The sequence below is a fragment of the Perognathus longimembris genome, chromosome 24 (assembly GCF_023159225.1).
Source record: "Perognathus longimembris pacificus isolate PPM17 chromosome 24, ASM2315922v1, whole genome shotgun sequence".
Lineage (NCBI taxonomy): Eukaryota > Metazoa > Chordata > Mammalia > Rodentia > Heteromyidae > Perognathus > Perognathus longimembris.
In genome coordinates this window covers 17096468-17120586 of record NC_063184.1, presented here as the reverse complement: position 1 = coordinate 17120586, position 24119 = coordinate 17096468, and the positions used below count along the sequence as shown (strand labels likewise).

Sequence of the window (24119 nt, the reverse complement as noted above, 5' to 3'; positions counted from 1 at the left end):
AAACACAATCCCTCCAACAGGTCTGCATGCACGGTATAAACATGTCTTGTCATTAAACATGTCGGCTTGTTGTGTATATATCTAATTCAGAAAGCATGTAAAATATTTCTGGAAATGGTGCACTTAGGATATTGACCTAGAAGAAAATAATGCATGAAAAGTGCTATACTTAAATACCTTTAATATTATGCTTAGCAATGCTAAAAAAACAAGTTCTGATACTTTATACTCAGAAAATACTAAAAGGCAGATAGTTTTATGTGGGTAAATTTGTGAAAATGAAAGTGACACAAAAGACACTTGTCAATCAAGAAGAAACTCAAGAGGAAATATATCAATCTAGGATATTCCTACTTAAGTCTTGGACAACATTAGGCATGTTTCATAATGGGATCCCATCTAAAGCAGGAGGATCGGCATTGATCTAGACACCTTTCCAAGATTCTACATTTTGAAGCACCATTATTACACAGCAACAATCCATCATGGTTTTACTGCCACCGTACTTTGTTTAAAACCAAGAAAAAGAACTCATTTTCTTTACGAGTAAAACTTCAACATGGTATATAATTTTCTTGCTAAAAAGGCAGAAAGTGAGAATGTGATAGCAAATGGTTTACCACTAGAAAGGTTACAGTTTTATTAAAATGAATTGTGCTATTAAGAAGAATCATAGCCAGGCACTGGTGGCTGGCTCATTCCTGTAAAATCATCCCTGGTGGCTTCTTTTTGCTCAATGCTAGCACTTTACTGCTTGAGCCACAGCGCAACTTCTGGCTTTTTCTATGTGGTGCTGAAAAATTGAACTGAGGCTTCATGCATGCTAGCAAGCACTCTACCGCTAAGCCACATTCCCAGCCCCCGACAATCTCTCTGAAGAGATTTTTTTTTTAAACTAAGAGTATATCATGCAAGTAGCCTTTCTTTCCCCATTCTAACTAAAACATTGGCATAATAAAAGTAACATGTACAATCAGATAAGTCATTAAAAAAATCAATGCAGCTCAAGATTATTCCATTAGAAGTATTTACCTTTAGAAATAGTTAAAGCAGGAGACCACTGTGACCTTAGAATATCAAGACAAATGCTGCCATTACTGTTAATATTTGGATGATAAATTCTTGTTGTAAATGCAACCTAAAAGAAATTTACAAAAATCTTTTATATATTACACAAATAAAAATTTAAATCTTTTAAAAGTTTCATGAATGTCTATATTTAAGTTGTGCTTCCACTATACATTCTGCACTTATTCACAGAAGTTGAATTTGTTAACAGTTCTAAAGTCAAAAACTGTTTTAAGACAATTACTATGTAGTCCAGATTACTCCTAACTTCAGAGTGCTGAAATTATAGGCAAGTATTACTATACCTTACAGTACACATTTAATACCTATGAATCAGTCACATCAGTTTTACAATTATGAATACAAACTAAATGATTAAGTTTATTAAATTATAGCAGAGTATAAGCTATAGCACCACATTAATATATACTGAAATGAACCACTAGTACCTACCAACACAATAGTTCTAAGATAGTTCTAAGTTCCAAAATGTTCTAAGACTAACCCAGAGGGGGGTGAGCTTCCTTCCACATGGTACAGGGTCTATGAGCATTCCAACTTTAATAAGGTGGCATTCTTCTTATTCGCAAAGTTCAAGTCCATGTCTAGGCTCTTTTAAGTAAAGGACCATCTATGCATTCATCAGTCTTGCAATTCCATGTTTCAATTACGCTTAGGCTCAATCAGACTTCTAAAAATACCATATTCCTCTGAAACAAGTTTGTTTTGTTTTTTTGGCCAGTCCTAGGCCATGAACTCAGGGCCTGAGCACTGTCCCTGGCTTCTTTTTTGCTCAAGGCTAGCACTCTGCCACTTGAGCCACAGCGCCACTTCTGGCCATTTTCTGTATATGTGGTGCTGAGGAATCGAACCCAGGGCCTCATGTATACGAGGCAAGCACTCTTGCCACTAGGCCATATTCCCAGCCCCTGAAACAAGTTATAAATACACAGTAACAGATTTTGAGGGACAATACTTGCCTTAGGTGGTTTGAAGGGGTAGTCTGTAGGAAAATGAATTGTCAAAAAGAATACACCGCCTTGATATGGGCTGTCATTCTGTGAAGAGACAAATGGAACTTTAATATTTAAAAAAGTCATTACTAAATATTTCCATGTTGTAAGCAATGAACATATCTTTAGCATGGAATCAAAACCACCTATTTAACTGCAATGAAGATTCTAAAATAATCAGCTCACAGTAATATAATAGACCAACTACTGAAACTAAGTAGAAAGTAATGAACTCTAATTTACTTGGATTCTCTTTTTCCAGTTCCAAAAATTTTGAAAAATGTCATCCAAAAAATGTATTCCAGATACAAACTCTCACAGATGAAAAAGTTCACTTAGCAAGTTTACGACTGCTATAAAATTATACCTCGATACATGTTATTTGCACATGCAGAAAATTTATAAAAGCACATTATATACAAAATGTCTTGGCAATTCAAAAGGCTATTCTACCCACTAGCACACCAAATAGCTATTCTAGCTAACACCAGAAGCGATGTGTTTCAAGTTTTCTACTTAACTCAAACAGCTCTAATATTATAGACATAAATAGCGTGAAACTGAGGTAGCCTAGTATACTATTTATTGTGTTCATAATAAATGTCAGACTCCAGATCCAATAAGAAGTGATAAAAATGTAGCAGTCTAGGATTTTATGTTAAACACAAAACTATCTGCTTCTGGTTTCAGAGCTAATTTAAAAACATGCTTTAAAATTTACAGTAACTTTCCAGGCACCAGTGGCACACACCTGTAGCTCTACCTACTCGGGAATCTGAGGATTGCGGTTCCAAGCCAGCACACACAAACAGGAAAGTCAATGACAAGTCAAGGAGACTCTATATCTAATTAGCCACCCAAGAGTGGGTCTGCAGCTCAAATGGCTGAGCGCCATACACAAAAAAAGCTAGGAATTAATTAGCCCTAGACCCTGTCCCCAGTGCGGGCACAAGAAGAAAAGTTTACAGTAACTATGATGTTACCAATATACACTTCCTCTCAACATACTTCACACATAGGTAGAAGTCTTCTTCATTATGTTTTCAACATCGTCAAGCAAATAAATCCACGTCTTCACATCTCCAATTCCCACCCCTCTGTAAACTCAATCTAATGCCCAACTATGTGCTAAGTACAAGAAAGCGACATACATACACACACATACACATGTGTAACACACATGCAAATAATTACATAAAATCTATGTATATATATAAATGTACATGAGCTAATGAACTCAATACACATCTAATTTCCCACTACATGATAAGGTACACGAAAGGGATGTTATCTACAATGGAGATTCTATAATAATATATTACACAATAATATATATTCTATATAATATATATTATAGATATACACACATAATATAATACATATTCTAGAGCTCTATAAAACCTAGACAGGTTAATGAATTCAATATAAAGACATAAGAAATAAGATATATCGAGTTAAATGAAGAGTCAGGTTTAAAGCATTATACAACTGTAAATGGAAGAGCTACTATGGGTCCCACCATTTTAGTAAAAAGGCTATAAAGCGGCATTGGGCAACCAAGTGCATGAAATAAAGAATAAGGTACCCAGAATTTGAAATAATGAGATGGGTGCATCTTTTTTACATACCATGGCTACATTAATTCTAAACAGTTGCTCCCCTGGTGTTTATACTCCCTTCCTCCATAAAATCTGTAAGATTGTTAGTATTCTCACAAGGCTAGTTTCTGCTTCTAACAATTTTACAAAGTCCCAAATTTTATTACTCTGGGCATATGTTCTAATACCTACTGAACACACTTGAATATCTTACCACATATATACAAAACTCCTCTTTGGTGTCCTGTCCTCAACCACATTTTTTGTAATAGAAAGCCGTAAGCCAGGATCCTTGCTAGATATAACTGCTTATACTTGTAAATTCCAGTAAATAGGGAAGCACAAGCTCACATGTTTAGGGTCAACCTGGGCTAACCTTGTCTTGAAAATCCCAAGGCCTGGAATGTAGCTCAAAGTAGCATCCACAATGTACGTAGGGGATTCTATCTTCACTACTTCAAAAACCATACCAATGAAATGATCTACCAGGACAGCACAGTAAATTGTTCCATTTTCATCTAAGTGTGAATCAGTTACTAAGTTCTACCAAACTTGAAATTTCTTCATTATGCCCACTGCCACTATTTTAAGATGTACCTTGGGGCTTGAACTCAGGGCAAGGGTGCTGTCCATGAGCTTTTTGCACTCAAAGGTAGCACTATATCACTTGAACCGCAGCCTTTTGGTGGCTAACTGGATGTTACTTAAGAATGCCATGGACTTTCCTACCCAGACTGACTACAATCCTTAGATCTCAGCCTTTTGATTAGCTAGGATTACAGGTGTGGCCAGTGGTGCAGGGTTGAAGTCATTTAAAGAATGCACACTCACTGAGCAGACTATGGATTACAGGTATAAGTAAATAAAACCTGACATTTCATAGTTTTTAAAATTCTAAGTACACAGGGTGCTTTATGATCTTGGTTTTACGAGGCCAATTAAGTTTCATCTTCAACCACATTACAATATATTCTCTACTGAACACAAATAATTCAATCTTCAAACTTCCCAACAGAAAATGGAATACTTCCTAATACAGCCATCCTATCAAGTCTAATTTTCTGGCTGCAGACTTAGATATACCTCTATATACTAGTTACCATTATACATATCATTGATAATATTTACTTATAATTTCCTCTTCCATTAGACTGTAAAAAGCCCCTTAAATGAGTACGGTAAAGAGGAGGAAAAGTATTTTCAAGTATTAACAAATAATACACTTAAAGCAAGATAAAACAATCACCCTTTGAACTTGTAAAATGATACCTATGGACCAATTATTTGACTTGGCTTTTGTAGTTAATTCTACTTAAGATTATTATTCCTTATACAGCTCATTTTTCCTACAATGATAGCATAGGCTATGTGGAATTTAATGTCGTTTTCTCAAATGATTTCAACATGTATTTCTGCCCATCAGTTTTCTGATTAAAGAAAAATTAAGCATGTAAAATCTGAAGCAGTAAGGGAGTTAATTTCATTTGATGACCTAACTTTTAACTGAGGAACTGCAAATAGTATTATAGAACAAGAAAAAAGGCCAAACTTGAAAACTCAAAACACTTAAAAGTTAACTAGCAATCACAATTTTTTCCAAAGGTTCAATTTTTAACAGTATTTGTGTTTGCAAAGTGTCTTCATTTAGACTAAGACAACAGCTATTAAACCAAACAATTTCTGATATGTAACTTTAGTGATGCATATCATTTCCCAGCTACAACTACAATGTAAATTCTTCTTTACTGAAAGTTAAATCAGATGCTATATTCCTTAGAAAGTAAGAAATCTTTAGTTCTGTGGCTTTCCCATCACCTAAAGCAAATATGGTCTTAGTATCGTCCTGTTCTCCCATCAAATGTACTGACTATGTTACTCTAGCTATTTTATTGATGCATTCCAAATAAGCATGTAGTTTAATTAGATGCTATATTCCTTAGAAAGTGAGAAATCTTCTGTGGCTTTCCCATCACCTAAAGCAAATATGGTCTTAGTATCGTCCCCTTCTCCCATCAAATGTACTGACTATGTTACTCTAGCTGCTCTTTTATTGATGCATTCCAAATAGGTATGTAATTTAATTAACAGTGGAATATAAATTTATGTGCTTACGTATATATGGAAGATAATAGCACTTTTTGGATATTTATAACCAACTCCTTTCTGAAACTATCTCAGTACGGAAATGAACCATTTAAGCTGAGAACAAGTACACTGAAAATACGGTTACCAAAGTAAAATGGTAAAATTGTGGTTTATATTTAATTGCTTGCTTCTATAAATCAGGGAAAGCTTAAATAAGACACAGTATAGAGTATGGCAGACATACCATTCCACCCAAACAGGGAAGGAAGGTGACAATCTACCTCAAGTAATTGTTGCATATGAAATGAGGATTTCTAATGAAGGTTTTACTTGAAGACAGCTACTAGCTTTAAAAACACCAGGGTGGCCTAGTGGCAAGAGTGCTTGCCTTGTATACATGAGGCCCTGGGTTCGATTCCTCAGCACCACATATACAGAAAACGGCCAGAAGTGGCGCTGTGGCTCAAGTGGCAGAGTGCTAGCCTTGAGCAAAAAGAAGCCAGGGACGGTGCTCAGGCCCTGAGTTCACAGCCTAGGACTGGCCAAAAACAAAACAAAACAAAACAAAAAAACCCACTATGGTGGGTAAAACTGGTTAAGCCAATGTTTAAATCTGTATTAAGAATATACAATTGACGCTGGGCACCAGCACCAGCAATCCTAGTTACTCAAGAGGCTGAGATCTGAGGAGTACAGTTTGAAAGCCAGTCAAGGCAGGAAAAACCCATGAGGAGTCAGTCTCTGACCTCCAATTAACCAACCAAAAAAGCCAGAAGATGAGCTGAGGCTCACAGTAGCCTTGAGCAAAAACAGCTCAGGGGCATTGTCAACACCCTTCACATAACCATATTTCTTATGATTGAAGAGAGGTAGCAGGACCTTTTTCCTTTTGGTATCAGTTGGGGGGGGGGCGCCTTGAACTTAGTCTGGGCGCTGTCCCTGAGCTCTTCAGCTCAAGGCTACAGTGCCACTTCCAGTTTTCTGGTGGTTAAATGAAGAGTCTCATGGACTTTCCTGCCTGGGCTGGCTTTGAACTTTGATCCTCAGATCTCGGCATCCAGAGTAGCTAGGATTTCACCAGTGCCCAATAGCAGCACTTTTAAAGCAAAGACAAAATAAAAGAAAAACAACTAAAGGAGCAAAGTTTACTAGAATTAACAAAAATGCATATACAACTCTGGCATCCGTGATTATTTCAAATATTAAACTTAGTATTTTCCTTCTGTCATAATCTGTCTTCATCTAATCTTTGGTTGTGACATTTCACAATCACAAATCATGTCATAATTTACTGTAAATTTCTCCTACATAAAACTTCATTCACATTACACTTTAATTACCTACCATTCCAGATTTTAATTTCCCACAAGACTGACAGAGACGTTATGTTCACTCACATCTTTAGTGCCAGAGACATATATATATAAATCAAGTGCTCAGATTTGTAGATAAAATGTTATTAAAAACAGGAACCTGCTTAATAAATACTTGTTCACCCAACCCATCAATACCAGGCTAACTCTTTCAAAGGCATTTTTTTTCTTTAGAATTTTTAGCATCTACTTAATGACCATTTTCTACCTAATACATTACAACCATCAAGTAAAACAAAAAAGGAAGAAAAGGTTTATTCTGTAAGGTACACATGTAATTTAAGCTTAGAAACCCTAAAATGCCTTCTAATTAAAACAAAAAAAAAGTTAAGTATTTGTGCAAGATATAGTCTTACCCCAGGATGTTTTAGTGCGCTCTAATTCTCTGAAATTCTTAGATGGTATCCATAATTCTGAATATTCAATTATCCAGCATATAGTTTCTTATCTACCCAGGATAGAAAGGAATTTTGCTATATTCAAAATATCACTTTCTGCCTAAATATATTCAAATTTTGTATAAAACAAGATTTGTAAAGATTTAAATATCAAAATAACACAATTAAGCTACAGGTAAGAAGATCTTTTGACTAACAATTTATGGTAGAATTAGAGCCAGTACATTGTCTCTACAAGCAAAAAAAAAAAAAAAAAAAAAAAAAAGTTCAATGACTTTTTTACATCGCTATAAAGGAAAACTGGACCAAGGACAACAGATTTACTAAGTCCAGCGATGTTATTTTCTACAACTGAACACAGGGACAAACACATCAGGTACGAGTAACAAGTGATTAATGCATTACATTGTTTCTTTTAAAGCAGAATAACTATGGCACATCTAAAAAGTCATCTACACAGTAAAATAAACTTACAGATAAAAATATAGGATCAGATCAATGCTGGGTATTTAAAAACAAAACGTAAAAATTCTTAATACTTACAGGTCCCATAATTGTGGCTTGCCAGTGAAACACTAGAAAGAGAAGGGAAAAAATATCTTCTTAAAACACTCTTCTTAGAATCTCAAAATGCACATTTATGGAGTTATAAAAAAAAATCAACTCAAAAAATTACTTACTGTCATCCCCAACTGGACCTGCAGAACATTGTGCTGGAGGGTCACGGGCCAAATCACTAAGCTCCTACACCAAGAGAGAAAGTGATATGTAATAAGTAAGTCTTAATTTGAAAGAAGTCAACTGTCTCCAGATATTTTTACTCTATTTTTTAAAGAACATGCCAATCATAATTTACACCCAATGCATGCTCTAAGATTTTCTAAGCTAACTAGTTGCTAGAACATGGTCTAAGTATGTTCAACTAATACATACTTGAGAAAATCATCTTGGTTAGAGGTTCAGAAAACTATATATATATATGTATGTACATATATACACTGACATTAAAGCCTTATATAAAATTCATGTTTTAATAAACTAAAGTGGTGGCAATCACATGTTCTCAATAGGCTAGGTTGCAATTATGTCATTTCCTGACTATTTTAGGGGCCCCCCTTATCTTCCACTCTGAAAATCCACTGGTCCCATTTTGTATGTGAAAAATCTCTCAGCCTAAGTGTACTTGTACTTATTAATGGCTTTTTGGTGATCTTGCAGTTACAGAGTCTCCCAGACTTGCCTGCCCAGTCTGGCTTTGAACCTCCATCCTTACAGCCCAGCCTCCTGAGTAGCTAGGATTGTAATTGTGAGCCACTGGCACCCAGCAATCTTTCATTTTTTCCCTTAAAATCTGAACTTGGAAAGGTCTATACCTGTAAAAGATGTCTATTCTTAGTAAACCATGCAACTTATCTCCAATATATGTATGTAACTTAACCCTTCTATGACTGTGGTAGTGCTGCCTGCTTCGAGTAAAAAACCAACAAGCAGGAACATGAGGCCTTGAGTTAAGCCCCAGTACAGGTACACACACACAAAGAAGTTTTATTCTTACTAGATTTCTTAAACAATTTAAAATAATATAGCATCATGTTAGCAATGATTTATATTACTATAAGTTAAACCAGACCACTACACTAGTGCTTTGCACATTTTCAACTCAAAGTATTTCGGTTTCAGTCTACAGTGTTTAAGTCAGTAAAAACGACACCTACTTTTTTGTTTTAGGTCTAAACATGGAAGAGGAATGACTGGGAACAACAGAAACAGACCAACAGGGGGTGACTGCTATCACATACAAAACACTAAGTACTAGGAGGAGAAGGAAGTGCAGAGACTGTATCACTTCCAAAGGAAATTTGCTTGGATGGTATCTATCTTGCCCCGATTGGTCTTTAATTTTCAGTTCTACTGTCTCAGCCTTCTGAGCATAGCTGGGATTAGCAGAAAGTGCCATGCCCTGCTAAATGCCAATTTTTTTTTTTGGGGGGGGGAGGAGTTTGTTGGTGGAGGCGGTCCTGGGGCTTGAATCAGGGTATGAGCACTGTCTCTGAGCTACTTTTGCTCAAGGCTAGCGTTCTACCACTTGAGCCACTCCTGGCCTTTCCTATTATGTGTTACTGAGAAATCAAACACAGAACTTCATGCAAGCTAGGCAAGCATTCTACCACTAAGCCACATTCCCAGCCCTAAGTGCCTAATTTTAAAAGATACAATAAAGAGTAATCCTGCCTCAAAGCAATAATCTACCAGTGGTATCAGCATCAACGCACATCAAACCCAAACACAATACTCCTTTTTGTTATATTTACTATAACAATTTAATCACTGTTAAGGACAGAAATTTAACTAGAAGTACATGGAAATAAACTTCTAAACAAGTTATATGTTTCCTTAACTCTGATCTTTCCTTCTCACTGTAAAGTCCAATATGAAAAGTCCAATATTCAGAAGACATCCTAGGAGTATACAGAGAATATAAGCAATTCTTAAATTCCAGAACAATTATGAACAAGGCAGAATTTCCTAGCACTAGGAAATATAAGAAATCAACAAGCTATTCTGACCATTACAAAAGAACAAATTCTATCTATGATATATACATATAAACACTACCACTATTAATGTTCTAAAAGTCAAGTGCTGAAAGTTTCTTTATACCACTGAATATCATGAATACATTTTCATATCTAACTATGATTTTCTGAAATCTGATTTGACGTACCTGATTAAGAAAAATTCTATCCCTCATGTATGGGCATTTTTATCATATGCTAAATTTAATGTTTTCACTGTTAAAATTCCATATTAAAATCATACACTACTGAAGTTAAAATTATGTAATAGCTTTCCTGAGCATCAGTGGCTCATACTTGTAATCCTAGCTACTTAGGAGGCTGAAATCTGAAGACTGCAGTTCAAAGCCAGAATGGACAAAAGTAGACTTAACTACAAAGCTGGAAATGGAGTGAGCCTTGGCTCAAAGTGGAAGCAGCTTGAACATAAAAGCTCAATGACAGTGCCCTGGGAGTGAGTTCAAGTCCCAGGATTGGCACACAAAAAAATAATCCTCTTTTTCCATAAAATATTAAGGTAACAAACTTAATTTTAAGGTATCTCATAATGCAACACAAATGTTCAAAAGACAGCATTAAGAAACAAAAATATTAGTAATATTAATATGTACTTCCCATAAGTAAGCATTGGCTTGGAAGTCTGGAGTCTTTTATATTAAGACCCACTAGTTATTATTTTCTCATCTCTAAAATAGGAATGGCTATTTTTATACTGTGTGTGTGCACACGCACGCACACATGCACGCGCCAGCATGCAGCTCCAGTGTATGCACACTGGTTCTGGGGGCTCAAAACTCGTACTCAAGTTTTCACTAAACTTTTCAACTCACTGGCTCTGGTTTTTTTTTTTTTAAACACACTAGTTTGGCACTCTATTACTTGAGTCACTTCTCCACTTCTGGCTTTTTGCTGATTATAGAGTTCTTCGTGATTTGTGTTCCCAGATAATAACATTTCTCAGATTTAAGCCTTCTGAATAACTAGAAGCAAGCCACCAGCACTCAGCTGTATTTGTCTTGAGAATATGACTGAATTAATGGAGGCTTACTATATAGTAACAATAATTCACTGAAGACAAGATTTCATGGGTAAGGTATGTAATCAATTTGTTTATGAAACAAAAACTATATGCTTAAGAGGTCTAAAATGTTTGGTAACTAAGCATTAGCAAAAGGAGTGCTGTAAAAAGTTTCTGAGAACACGATTTAATTTCCTTAACATTTACCTACCCCAAATTACTTAACATTTAACACTGTTTTAAATATAATCAAGATTTAAGATGTTAAAGGTCAGAAAAGGTCATTATTCTGCATAGAAAAATGATTTTTTCCCCACACTGATAACAAATTAGTAACATAAGCCTTTAATGCTAGCATTAGCATTAATGACATAATTTCAGACAGCTAACAATGTATTTCAGAACCCCAGCCCTATTTATTTCAGGCTCTTGTTACTCTTAAAACCATTTCTAAGGGCTGGGAATGTGGCTTAGTGGGTAGAGTGCTTGTCGAGCATGAAGCCCTTGGTTCGATTCCCTCAATACCACATAAACAGAAAAAAGCTGGAAGTGGAATTGTGGTTCAAATGGTAGAGTGCTAAGTCTTAAGCAAAAGCTCTGGGACAGTGCCCAGTCCCTAAGTTTAAGCCCCAGGACTGGCAAAAAATAAATTAAAAAAATTTTAAATCATTCCTAAGAGTTTCACTTTCCGAATTCTCATGAAGAAAAAAATCAAAGATTAAAAATGTTAATAAATTTCCCTTTTTTCTTGCTATTTCTGATTTGTACTGGATCTTGTCCCATGCATTTTGTCCAGGCTAGCCACCACAACAGCCTTCTACCTATACCTCTTTTGTAGCCAAGGTTACAGGTATCGGTTTGTATGTTGACACAGAGATCTTTTGTCCAGCTTACACTCAAACCATGGCAATCCTCCCCATCTCTGCTAAGAAACTGAGATAACAGGCCAATGCTTCTGACATCTTTTCTGTCTTTTAATAGTACTTCATATTTATAATCAAATCACTTTTTAGAAACCAAATTATTTTCTCTTGCTACTTATTATGTCCAGAGTTATAAGCAAATGAAAAGGCAACTAGGAAAAACAAAGAGATAAATCACTGTAGATGTTTGTTGGAGCATTTTTAAAGTAAGCCATTTTATTCATGGAGCTACTTTACTCTTATTGCAACTTTGATGGCTTAAGTTCTAGAGTCAGCCATCATTAACTAATTAGTCCAGTTACAGTACTGTTTCCTAGACTTTGGTGAGTAGAGTTGGAGAGTAACCTAAGCTGCAAAAGACCTTATTAGGTTACAACTCACAATTATGCTAGGTTGTCTAAATCAAAGCAAGGAGGATACTCTTCCATTTTCAAAAGCCATTTGTATGCTTAACCAGAGCTGTTGGCAAAAATTGTATAGGTAACCCAAAGTGAGACCACATTGAGCAGAAGGTAACACAGCTACTTTAATTGCAATCCCTGAGATTGTAGAGACTGACATAGTTCCAGGCTACTCCTTTTGATATCCTAGTTTACTTCGTGCCAATTCCTAAAATTCAATATGGATTGTACCAGATCATACATAAATAGAGCAGGAAAAGTGATACCTAGCATTCTTTGTCAAGCATACTCGAGGCAACTGCTGGTGGCTCATGCCCTTAATCACAGCTACTCAAGAGGCTGAGGATTGAGGCTCAAAGCCAGCCTGGGCAGAAAAATCCATACAACTTCGATCCCCAATTAAACTGAAAAAGGCCAGAAGAGGTGTGGCTCAGGGAGTAGAGTTTCATCCATCTTAATTAAGTGAAAAAGCCAACCAAGCAAGAGCCCTGAATAGTGTTCAAGCCCCAGAAAGGGGTGGTGGTAGTGGTAAGCACCCAGATTTGATCCCACCAAAACAATGTAATTCTTGAGTCTTGCTAGAACCTTCTAATACAAAGTGAAATCTCAAAATTACATCAGGGAGAACAAGAAGTCATGCATACAATAAAATGAGTTTAAAATAAAAGGCACTGAAAAGCATGGTAAACCCTGAAAATTTAACTAGTCATCAACTTTGCTTGGTTTAAAAATCTGAGGTGGCCTTTCTAGAGATAAAATTAGTGTTTACCCAAGAAAAAATGGAGAACCATTAAATAAACACAGATGTTAAAGGAACATTTGAAGTAGTGTAAAACTTAGTGTACTAACTACATGTAGGATACAGGTAAAGGGAAAACTAGAAAGGATATCATCTTTTAAGAGCCTTGAATGCTATGTTGGAGACTAAGACAATAGGAAATAATTGATTTTTTTCCCCTGGGTACTAGACCTGAGTCTTTTTTTTGGGGGGGGGGGCGGGGGGAAGGTGTCGGTTGTAGGGCTTGAACTCTCGGCCTGGGTGCTATCTCTGAGCTCTTCTAGTCCTGAGCCTTGAGCTCAGGGACTGGCACTGCCCTTGAGCTTTTTTGACAAGGCTAGCACTCTACCACCACTTGAGTCACAGCTCCATTTCTAGCTTTTTGGTAGTTAACTGAAGATAAGTGTTACGGACCTTCCTTTCTGGACTGGCTTTGAACTACAATCTTCAAGATCTCAGCCTCCTGAGTGGCTAGGAGTACACAGCATGAGCCACTAGTACCAGGCTACAAATGATAATTTAACATTTAAAAATTTTACATTTTAAGGCTGGGAATATGGCTTAATGGTAGAGTGCTCTCAACTTGCATGCATGAAGCCCCGGGTTTGATTCCTCAGCACCACATGAACAGAAGAGCTGGAAGTGGAGCTGTGGCTCAAGTGGTAGAGTGCTAGCCTTGAGCAAAAAGAAGCCAGGGACAGTGCTCAGGCCTTGAGTTCAAGCCCCAGGACTGGCAAAAAAAAAAAATAATTAAGAATTATGACAGGAGGGCTGGGAGAATATGGCCTAGTGGCAAGAGAGCTTGCCTTGTATACATGAAGCCTTGGTTTGGATTCCCCAGAACTACACATAAGAAGCCAGGGACAGTGCACAGGCCCTGAGTCCAAGCCCAGGACTGGCAAAACAAAACAAAACAAGAATAATGACAGGAGCAGTTGTGGTGGTAAATACTATGTAATCTCAAAAACTAGGCGGGTGAGGCAGGAGAGTTGAGTCCAGTCAAGATAACAGTGAGACCTTGTCTCAAAAACAAAGCACAGGGCTGGGAATATGGCCTAGTAGCAAGAGTACTCGCCTCATATACATGAAGCCCTGGGTTCAATTCCCCAGCACCACATAGATAGAAAATGGCCAGCAGTGGTGCTGTGGCTCAAGCGGCAGAGTGCTAGCCTTGAGCAAAAAGAAGCCAGGGACAGTGCTCAGGCCCTGAGTCCAAGGCCCAGGACCGACAAAAAAAAAAGAAAGAAAGAAAAAAAGCACTAAGACCTGGTGTTGGGGGTGGCTTGTGCCTGTAATCCTAGCTACTCTAGAGGCTGAGGTTTGAGGTTTGAAGCCAGACTGGGCAGAAAGTCCATGAGACTTTTATCTGACTAATCACTAAGGAAAAAAGAAAACAAAACAATGATCTGTCCCACCATAAATGCAAACTATTTGCTGGGTTGAGATGCTTTCTTTCCAGCAAGACATCTACTCAAGTATTTCCAAAAATAATATTGCCCACAATTTCACCTTACAAAATGATTTTAGATTTGCAGGCATAGGAGTAAAAACAATTTATAAAATTTGAAGTGAAACTGCTCATGGCATCTATCTAGAGTGAAAGGACATGGCAAAGGACATGGATACTATGTTTCTAATTGCTTTACCAAGGGGAACAGAATTATTCAAAAGTGGGTTTCTTGACCAAGGAAGGAAGACCATGGATAGAGGAAAAGAGTTGATAGGGAGAGCAAAACACAGGAGTTTGGGACACTAAAAATGACCTTATGTGTGATTTAGGCATGCCAATAAATGACACTATCTAAAAGAGAAGTTTGGCTTTTCCTTCTTACTATTCTAAGAGTTTTTCTTCTTTTCAGGTGTCTTTCTCTCTAAATGCTTCTCAAACATTTTGTACAATTTATATGTGAAAATTCAGTCCTTCAACCCCAGTGATCTCTAGCTACTCAGGAGGCTGAGATCTGAGAATCATGGTTTGAAGGCAGCTGAAGCAGCAAAGTCCATGAGACACTATCTCTAATCAACCACAAGAAAACCAGAAGTGGTGCTGTGGTTCAATGTGGTAGAGTGCTGTCCTTATGCAAAAGGAGCCTACAGACAGCGGCGAGGCCCAGAGTTCAAGTCCTAGGATTGGTAAAAAAAAAAATAAAAACCAAAGATCTATGAGAAATCAAAACCACTTTTCCTCTTCATACTCCAAAGTAAATGAGATCCTCCTCAACGCTCTCCTATGGTCTAGCTCATTAGATAAAAACAGATCTCATATACCTGAACTATATCTGTTTAGTTTCTAAAGATCTTGTGGGCAACAAAGCAAAAAGTCTGGTTTCACATTTGTTTTCCAATTAAAACCCTCTAACAAAGTCACAACCAACACAATACATAGAGCTTAAGCCATGAGTATTTTCATTTGGAAGTAGAGAATTTAAACAGAAATTTAACTAGTTTTTTATCCTGAAAACATGTTTTTTGGAATCTTTGCCTCAATCACTGAGCTACAGGACCCAACAGCTGTTAGAAAACTGCAAAATGGCTGACAATCCAACTATAAGTTATACAGAAGTTGAAACATGTTTGTTTCTCTTCTAACTCTCAATGAACGAGTAGTCTTAACAGTGAAGCAAACAACTGGAATCTACAAGAACATTAGTTGCAAAGGATGATACCTGGGAAAGGTCTGAGAACCCACCCATTCATTCCTTCAAAGAACTTAGTAATCACAAATACAAGATTTATGTTTTTGTTTTTTTGCCAGTCCTGGGCCTTGAACTCAGGGCCTGAGCACTGTCCCTGGCTTCCTTTTGCTCAAGGCTAGCACTCTGCCACTTGAGCCACAGCGCCACTTCTGGCTGTTTTCTGTATATGTGGTGCTGGGGAATTGAACCCAGGGCTTCATGTATACGAGGCAAGCACTCTACCACTAGGCCATATTCCCAGCCCCAATACAAGATTTATGAATAAAACAGCTATGTTAGATGTGTGACAAGAATTCCTAAAATTCTAAGAATTCTCTTTCAAATGACCAACACTGTGTACTGGCTCAACACAAAGAAAAAAAAGGCAAGCCAAGGGACTGTGGCTCACACCTATAATCCTAACTACTTATTAGACTGATATCTAAGGACTGGTTCGAAACCAGTAGGGGCACAAAAGTCCAAGGAAACTCTTATCTCTTCCAATTAACCACAAAGCCAGGAGTAGAGGTGTGGCTCAGTGATAAGAGTGCTAGTTTTGAGTGGAAAAAGTTCAGGGACAGCACCCAGGCCCCGAATTCAAGCCCTTCCACTGGCACATGTGTATGTGTGCGTGTGTGCATGCACAAACACATGTGTATACACAAAAGCAGAAGCATTTATCAGTACCAAGTGTTATTACCTACACTATTTACTATACTCTTAGCTCTACAACCTACTTAGGTTGATCAAATTCCATCATTACCTACAAAAAAGCATGTCAAAATTAAAATTATAAAGGCCTTGTTCATGATTATACCCCTAAACACAGTAATTACTACCATATTCAGAAATCATGTCATCTTTATCCCTGACATCTATATTGTACTCCATCAAATGACAAAATGTGAGATTTCTTTTCTATAAGCATTTTCCCATTTCTGGAAGCGAGTTTTGTAAGAGTCCATTTGTTCCATTACTAAATTTGACAAGATTTTTAACTAAATCAGTATTATAAAGGCAGCCTTTGCCTCAAATCCATTCACAGTAACACTTTAGGGGAAGATGAGGGCATGCCATGGGACGAGTTAAAACATTTAAAGAATCATACTCAGCTGTCTATTGGGCAGACAATAACTTGCAATTATTCACACAAAGATCATGTTTAAGGTTATTTTGTCTTAATATTGTATATGTCATATAAAGTGTTGTTAAAGCAAACCAATTTCTTACAAGTTATTTCTGGAAGATACTTGGCAAAAAGTTAAACAATTTCACAGAATTGTAGATTAAAAGATTACCAAGAAGAATTTCTTGAGAAATCCTGAAGGATTCTTTTAAGGATTAACATGTAGGTTCTGTACCCTGTGTCTTCTTACATCATTGACAAAGCATTAGCTTCCTGTTTAGTTCTAATTATAGGTCAGACAAGTATGTTTGTTCATTAGCAAGGTACTAAGCATGGCTTGAATGAATAATACTATAATTTTCTTTCTTTAGATCACCCTTGAGGGTTAAGTCACTTAAAAGATTATTCAATCTGGGTATGGTAGCGTTCCAGTAAGGCAGGAATATGGCTTCAACTCTTCAGTACTAGGGCTGACAGGAAACACTCATATACAGAACAATATAAAATGAAACAAAATTAAAGCTGTTTTGGGGAAGAATTATCTAGAATGGCCAAGACCAAGACAAGTCAAATTTAGGTTTAACTTTGATCCATGAAAAACAAAAGATTTCATCATGAGAAGCAAAAATTAGCACTTAAGTAGGCTCTAGTGGTAGAGTGCCAGCCTTGAGTGAACAAGTTAAGGGGGACAGCACCTAGGCCATGAGTTCAAACCACATTCAGCATTAAAATACAAACATGAAAATGCAGAAGTTGTATAAACCATATTTAAATGTCAACATTCCTTTTAAATTCTAAGTATTTCCAAGACTTACGTTCTTGAATACTGAGTTGTACAAAACGACATCTATTCATCATGTATCTATATGCTTGTTTTCTCCACTGAAAGCATACTCTCGTGGGTAATGAGTCATTAAAAAAATCTCTCGGGAATACTGACTTTATGATCCAAGTATTGATTAAACAAATACTCACAAAACAAAATATCTTAACTGGAGCCATAAAAATTACCCAGATAACATTAAAAAATCCTGTTGCCAAAGAAAATAAGTTACCAAGTCTAGGACCTGACCTAGTTGTTTGTTTAGCATTCTAGATAAAATGTTTGTCAAAGCCCATCTATACAAATTGATTTTAGAAACCAAATACAAAAGCCAATCTAAGATGTGAGAAATTAAAACATTTGTCAGTGTTAGGAACCCAGCTTCTTTTTTTGGTATGCTGGTACTAGGGGCTTAAACGCCAGCTCTTGCCTGGCGTTAAGGTAGGTACTTTAACACATGAGCCAGACCAACATTTCCAGCTTTTTCCTGGTTAATTGAAGATAATTCTCATGGACTTTTCTGCCTGCGCTGGCTTCAAACTATGATCGTTAGACCTCACTCAGCCTTCTGGGTAGCTAGGAATATAGGTGTGAGCCACTAGCACCAGGTTCCTATGTGCTTAATAAAAAGGAACCATTATAACAAAACATCTTTGGAGAATCTTCAAGAATTGACTCATCTTGGATAACGAGAAGCACCTGAACCTAGGAATTAATGGAGAAGGCTTGAAAAAACAATCTAGTTTCACAATTCATTTTTCCTAGTGTTAAAAAGAACACTGAACTTCCTATCTGAGCTAGTTTCTAGTAACACAGCAGATGAACATGAAGAGCAGTGTCAGTTACCCTGCATCAAATATTGAGGTCATCTTATGATCAGTATCCTTGCCACACAATGAGCATACAAAATAAATTAGCTCTTTTCAAAGCCACAAAAACAAAACTTAAAATCTGTCAGCCATTGAGAGCCAGTAGCTGTTCATTTTGCTCACTTTAAGATACCCTCTTTTCTACCACTTAACCAGCACAAGGGAGTTTATAACTTTGACTACTCAAACATATTCTTAATTCACAAAATTGCTAAAAACAAAACTAAGTCTCACTTAAAGATGAAGTATCTCCATGAAACACTCCAAGTGCTTAGATACAGTGTTTTGGTAACACAAGGCAATGTTAGCTATGGTCAATGGCAAGTAACACCTACAAAAGGAAGGTTTTTTTTTTTAAATGACAAAAACCTAAACCGCCACAACATGAACTCGAAGGATTTTCCGTTAAACATTCTGTGCCTTAGTTTTCTGATATCAAGATAGAAATACCTACTTCACACAACTGTTTCAAGGTTAAAATGATTAAAACAAGTTATTGTTTCAAATAGTTCTAGTACATGCAATCACTGAAACCATCAGCTACTTTCAGGCTTGGTTCCTGTTTAAATTTTATGTAATGTGAATTTTCGTCAAAAACTGCCAAAATCATAGGCAAAATATAGTCTTTCTGTTTAATAAAGTGCTAATTTTGTCTACAGCTACCCAAACACTAATCAACTTGGAATTTGACCTTTGATTTTTTTTCTGAGGAAGCCAATCTGGGGGCTTGAACTTGAGTCCTGGGTATTGTCTCTGCACATTTTTGCTCAAGGTTAGTGCCCCTGTTCCATTTCTGGCTTTTTAGTTGTTAATTGGTGGTAGTTTCACAGACTTTCCTGCCTGTGCTGGCTTTAAACTGTGCCCCTCAGATTTCAGCCTCCGGAGTAGCCAGGATTACCCTCTAAACAATGCACAGCTTTTTGATTTTTTTTTTTTAAACAGCCCCATTAAAACCCAGCTTGGCCCCCAAATACAACAAAAGACAAGTAGCAAAGTTGGCTGGAATAAAAAGCAGTGAAACAGTAAACCTTTATAAACTGAAAAGATTAAAAAAGGTAACTTCAATCTCTTGATCCAATAAACTATTAAGGGCTAAAATTATTCCAGAAATAAGCATTCCAATAAACTACAAGTGAAAAATATAGACATTGTTTCATTAGAGCATCAGATAATTTAGTAACACACACAATCATACATCAACCTATTTTTAGAGAAAAGGTAACAAATAAAAAAAAAAACCCTGGTTTCAATGGTAACTACTCCACTAGAAGTCAAAGTTTTTTTGGAAAGAAACATTAGCTTTTTGAGTGTTACTCTTAAAGGTATTAACAATGATTAAAAATGTCATCAGGAGCTTGTTTAAAGCTACACCCCACTAATTTTTCAAAAAAATTTTTGGAACTTATGCAATTGGTTTTCATTGCTACCATCCAACTGTCTAGAATAGTGCCTAGGATACTTAAGTTCACAACTGTATTGTTCTTATGTAACAACTATCTTAAGAAGGCTTATGGGTAAACTTGCTCAGAAAATTCTAACTGAAGCATTTTCTGCTCCAATGTTCACACCCTTTAGCCATTATTGCCTCTCTAGAGCTTTTAAATCATTAAAGTGATGTCATTGCAGCTGAGTATCACCTGTAAAACAAAAAGAAATCAATGAGACCTTCCTATCAAGTGTTCTGGTCTACATACGCAAAAAGCTAAGGATCTGAGATTATTTAGTATCATACTGGCTAGGCATAATTTCCATAGGAAAAAGGGTTTGGATTTGTACTCAGTGTCCTCTGTACTAAATATGCTAGAAAATACAACAATATGATGCCCATGGTCACAGTAATTTCAGGTTAAACTTTAGTCACATTTAATAACCAAAATTAAGAAGCATCAGCCTATCTTTCTACATTTCAAAAAGTACCCATTAAGCCAGTTTCTAATGTTCAACCTTCCCTGTCTAGTATTTTCTAAGAAGGCTGAACTTATTTCATGACATTTTTTTTAACTTAGCTGTAAATACTCCACCCTCCTGGATTGTGCAAGAACCGAATACAGCACACATCACAAGTTAAAAAAAAAAAAAGGAACACATTTTGAGATTTTTCCAATTTCTAAGTCTTGAGCATAGGGGTCTTAAACCCCTATCTGACCTGATATAAAGTTGACATTGAACAAGGAACATTACACTTTATTAGGAAAGGAGATGCCGGAAAGAGCCTGAACCAGTTGAAGCAGCCGCCATCTTAAAATGCGGGAGAGAAGTTAGAGCAAGAAAATGAGACTAAACCACCGGAGGTGGAGATTCCGCTCACACCCACAGCTTCGAAAAATCCTAGCCTTTTAACAACTTAGATCGATAATTTACTACCAAACCACATTTTAAGTCCCGAGACAATTCTCCTTGAAAGTATTATTAAATATGCCGAAGCAAAAATAGGTACACACCTAGCCTTCACTTACTGCCATCCTACCCTCCCTCCCCAGCCAAGAAGAAAAAGTGGAGCTTCCCGAAAGCATTTACATCCGTTCCCCAGTGCCTCTGATAAACAGCTTCGGGTAAAAGCTGCAGCTACAAAACATACAAGTGGCAACACTGTGTCACTCCACCACCTCCCCACTTATTCCAAAGTAACAGCCCAAACGCATCAAGTTTCTGGGTACTGATTCAATATCCTTTAGAGGCCAGGTTTCTACTCTCACTACGCCCCCAGACCCCATTTCTTCCACCTTCCGAGTTTTGTTCTTTCCATCTTTAGAAAAAGGAAAAGACCCCTGGCTTTGATCTTATTATACTAAAGCATAAACTATGAAAAGGGAACTCCATGACATCTGCTAGATTGCCTCTCGTTTCCCAAACTGAATTAACTCTTTTTTAAACAGAAAACCGAGGCGCCTAAATTCACTCTTTCACCCACAATTTCCCAAAATTCCAACTGAAACACTTAGTTGTTAACACTTCCCTTGCCACAAGTATTCTGTGCCCCAACTTTAAACCCCATTTCTTGAAACGCACCCGTGTTCACTACCTAAGGAAAAAGTGATCAAGAAGAGGCATTTTCAGAATCTCCCTTCCCTCCAATGCCCAATTCCTTTCAGTCCCAGCAATTTACCTTATTAATCCGTTTCAGCGCCATAGTCTGTGCTTTTCGCCTGGCTCCTCACTATCGCGGTGTGCGCTCAAAGGGTCCGGCCACAAGTCTTGATTATCCAGGCGGCTGGAGAAGTACTGTATCTTCGTCTCACACCGGCTCTGCCAGACACAGGCGCCTTTTGCAAAAACGGATCAGATCAGCCACTCGCAACGGGCCCCGGAGACCCCTGCTGAAATCCGAGTCCCTTAAAACGGTCGGTTTCTGGGGTGGGTAAGGTGGCAGGGCCACCAACACCCTCTTAAGCCGTGCTTGGCGCAAAGTAGGGGCGCGGGTGATGGGCAAGAGCGGACGGGCGGGTGGCCTACCAGTTTTAACTTCCCGGCTTCGGGGAAGGAAGAGAGCCGGGTGGGAGAGGAAGAGGCGTCGGAGAGAAAGGGGTGGGTGCGGGGCCGGGGCCCGGCAGAGGAGGAGCCGGGCCTAGTCGGCGCTATGCCGGCGTCACCGGGGCAAAGAAAGGCAGGGGGAGGGGGAATCTGCCGGGCCGCTTTCGGTTTCCGCTCCCAGCTCTGGCCCGGAGGACAAGAGAAGGAAAAGGCTCCAAGTGTACCGCCGTCCCCGCAACTGGGGCTATTCTGGGTCGCCCAGACGCCACCGTACACTCCGCCTTCCAGCGCGCTCCCGCGCGGCCGGCCGGCCCCGACCACCGCCGCCGCCACGCGCCGGCGGCCCCGGCAGGTCCGGCGTCGGCGCGAGGACGCGCCCACTCCCCCTCCCATAGAGCGGGGCGGCTCGGCGGCTCGCGGCTCCACACCCTACCCCACCCAGCCCGGCAGGCTGGCCACCGCGGCCGGAGCGCTACCCCGCGTACCCAGCCGGCCCCGGGGCCGGGCCCCCCGGCCCGTCCTCCCTTCCTCCCCTAGCCGTCCACACCCACGCGTACAGAGGGGCCGGGGCCTCCCAGGAGCAGCGGCCTCGGCCTCCTCCCCGCGCGGCAGCTGGTGCCTCCCCGGCCCGAAGGGGCTCACGCGCACGACACAGCCACAAGATGTCCGCTCTGACGGAACTACTGCCAGCTGCCACGCTCCGCCCCTCCCCCCGGCCTCCTCACCGCCCGGATCCGTCCGCCAACGCCGCGCCGCGCGCAGGCGACTCCTCGGCGGAAGGGGGACGGTTTGCTTCCCACGTCCAGGCCGGGCGGAGTCTCTGCCACCACCCCCCTCCTTTTTCTTTTTTCCTTCTCCTTCTCGGAACAGCACCTTCTTACTAAACACTTCCGAGGTTGGACTGGTAGGGCGGGGGACGGAGGCGGGTTATGGGACTGGGGGGGGATGGTAAACCAGCGGCGGAAACCCTTAGGCCCAGAGAAGCATCGAGAACCGGAAGGAGACCGTGGGAAGAAGGTAATGGAAGAGCGGCAGCTGCGCGGTGGAGAGCCCCCACGCCCCTCCCAGTAGCGTTCCCCCCCAAGTTTCTCACTTGGTGTCGAGGGGAATCTCGCGAGAACCTCGTGGCCGGCTAACCCGAGCGGTAGCTCTGCAGTGACTTTAAGTCCCAAGTTTTGTGCGCTCTTCCTGGCCGGGGCCCGCCCACAAGTGCGCAGACTCTCGCGAGACGCCCTGGGACGCCGGCTCGCTTTGGGCGTGCCGCCGCGGTGGAAGCGCCGCCCCTGGATGCCTATGCGGGAGGGCGGGGGCGGAAATGGAATTCCTCCCACTGGTCCGGGCGCGCGCCGACACAGCCGTCACTCACGCTCCCCGTCGGGAGTGCGCCGGGAGCTGCGGCGGGTTAATGACGGGATACCTTTAGTCAAGGTTGAGCCGGGGTGTGAGGTTTCCAGTGAGCCAGGTGAACCGCATTGACTTCGGTGCCCGCGGGAGGGCCGCCCCTGCGCGTAGGAACTGTTTTAAGCGGACCCGGGCTGACTGCGGGTGGCGATCCCACGTGCTAGTGTGGCCCGGGAGGACCAGAGCGACGGGGCCGGCCCCTCGTCCTTGGAGTAACCTCGGGACGAAGCTCGGTTGTGAAGCGGTTAGAGGGGCGCTGGGCGGGCTGTTTGGGTCGGCCTCCCACCGGCTGCGTCTCTTTGGAAAGGTTTAGGTGTGAAACACGGCCTGGTGTCGGTCCTCCCGGCGCGGGTTCCAGTGCCGGCGCCGGAAAGGGCCAGAACCACCCGGAAGTCAGTTTGGGGTCAGAAGGGACTCGGGGTTGAGACGTCGAGGGTGAGTGGGAGTCCTAGCGGTAGGACGAGCCGGTTTTACGTTTCCGGGTCAGATGGAGGGGTTAAGAGATGCCGGTTCGGCTCGCCAA

At 39.7% G+C, this 24119-nt stretch overlaps 1 protein-coding gene across 5 annotated transcripts in view; it reads right to left on the bottom strand.

Moving 5' to 3' along the window:
- The window catches only part of Ube2d3 (ubiquitin conjugating enzyme E2 D3), a 29072-nt gene extending 5658 nt beyond the window's left edge, over positions 1–23414 (bottom strand). The window contains exons 1-6 of one of the 5 annotated variants that reach the window (XM_048333693.1): positions 23289–23414; positions 21831–21987; positions 8216–8279; positions 8079–8110; positions 2049–2126; positions 1033–1138 (exon numbers count right to left, since the gene is read on the bottom strand). In XM_048333693.1, the coding sequence (XP_048189650.1) occupies positions 1033–1138; positions 2049–2126; positions 8079–8110; positions 8216–8279; positions 21831–21854 (304 nt within the window). In that variant the 5' untranslated portion in view covers positions 21855–21987; positions 23289–23414. The other 4 variants (XM_048333696.1, XM_048333694.1, XM_048333692.1 and 1 more) reach the window with 4 other exon arrangements.
- Between the last annotated feature and the right edge of the window lie 705 nt (positions 23415–24119).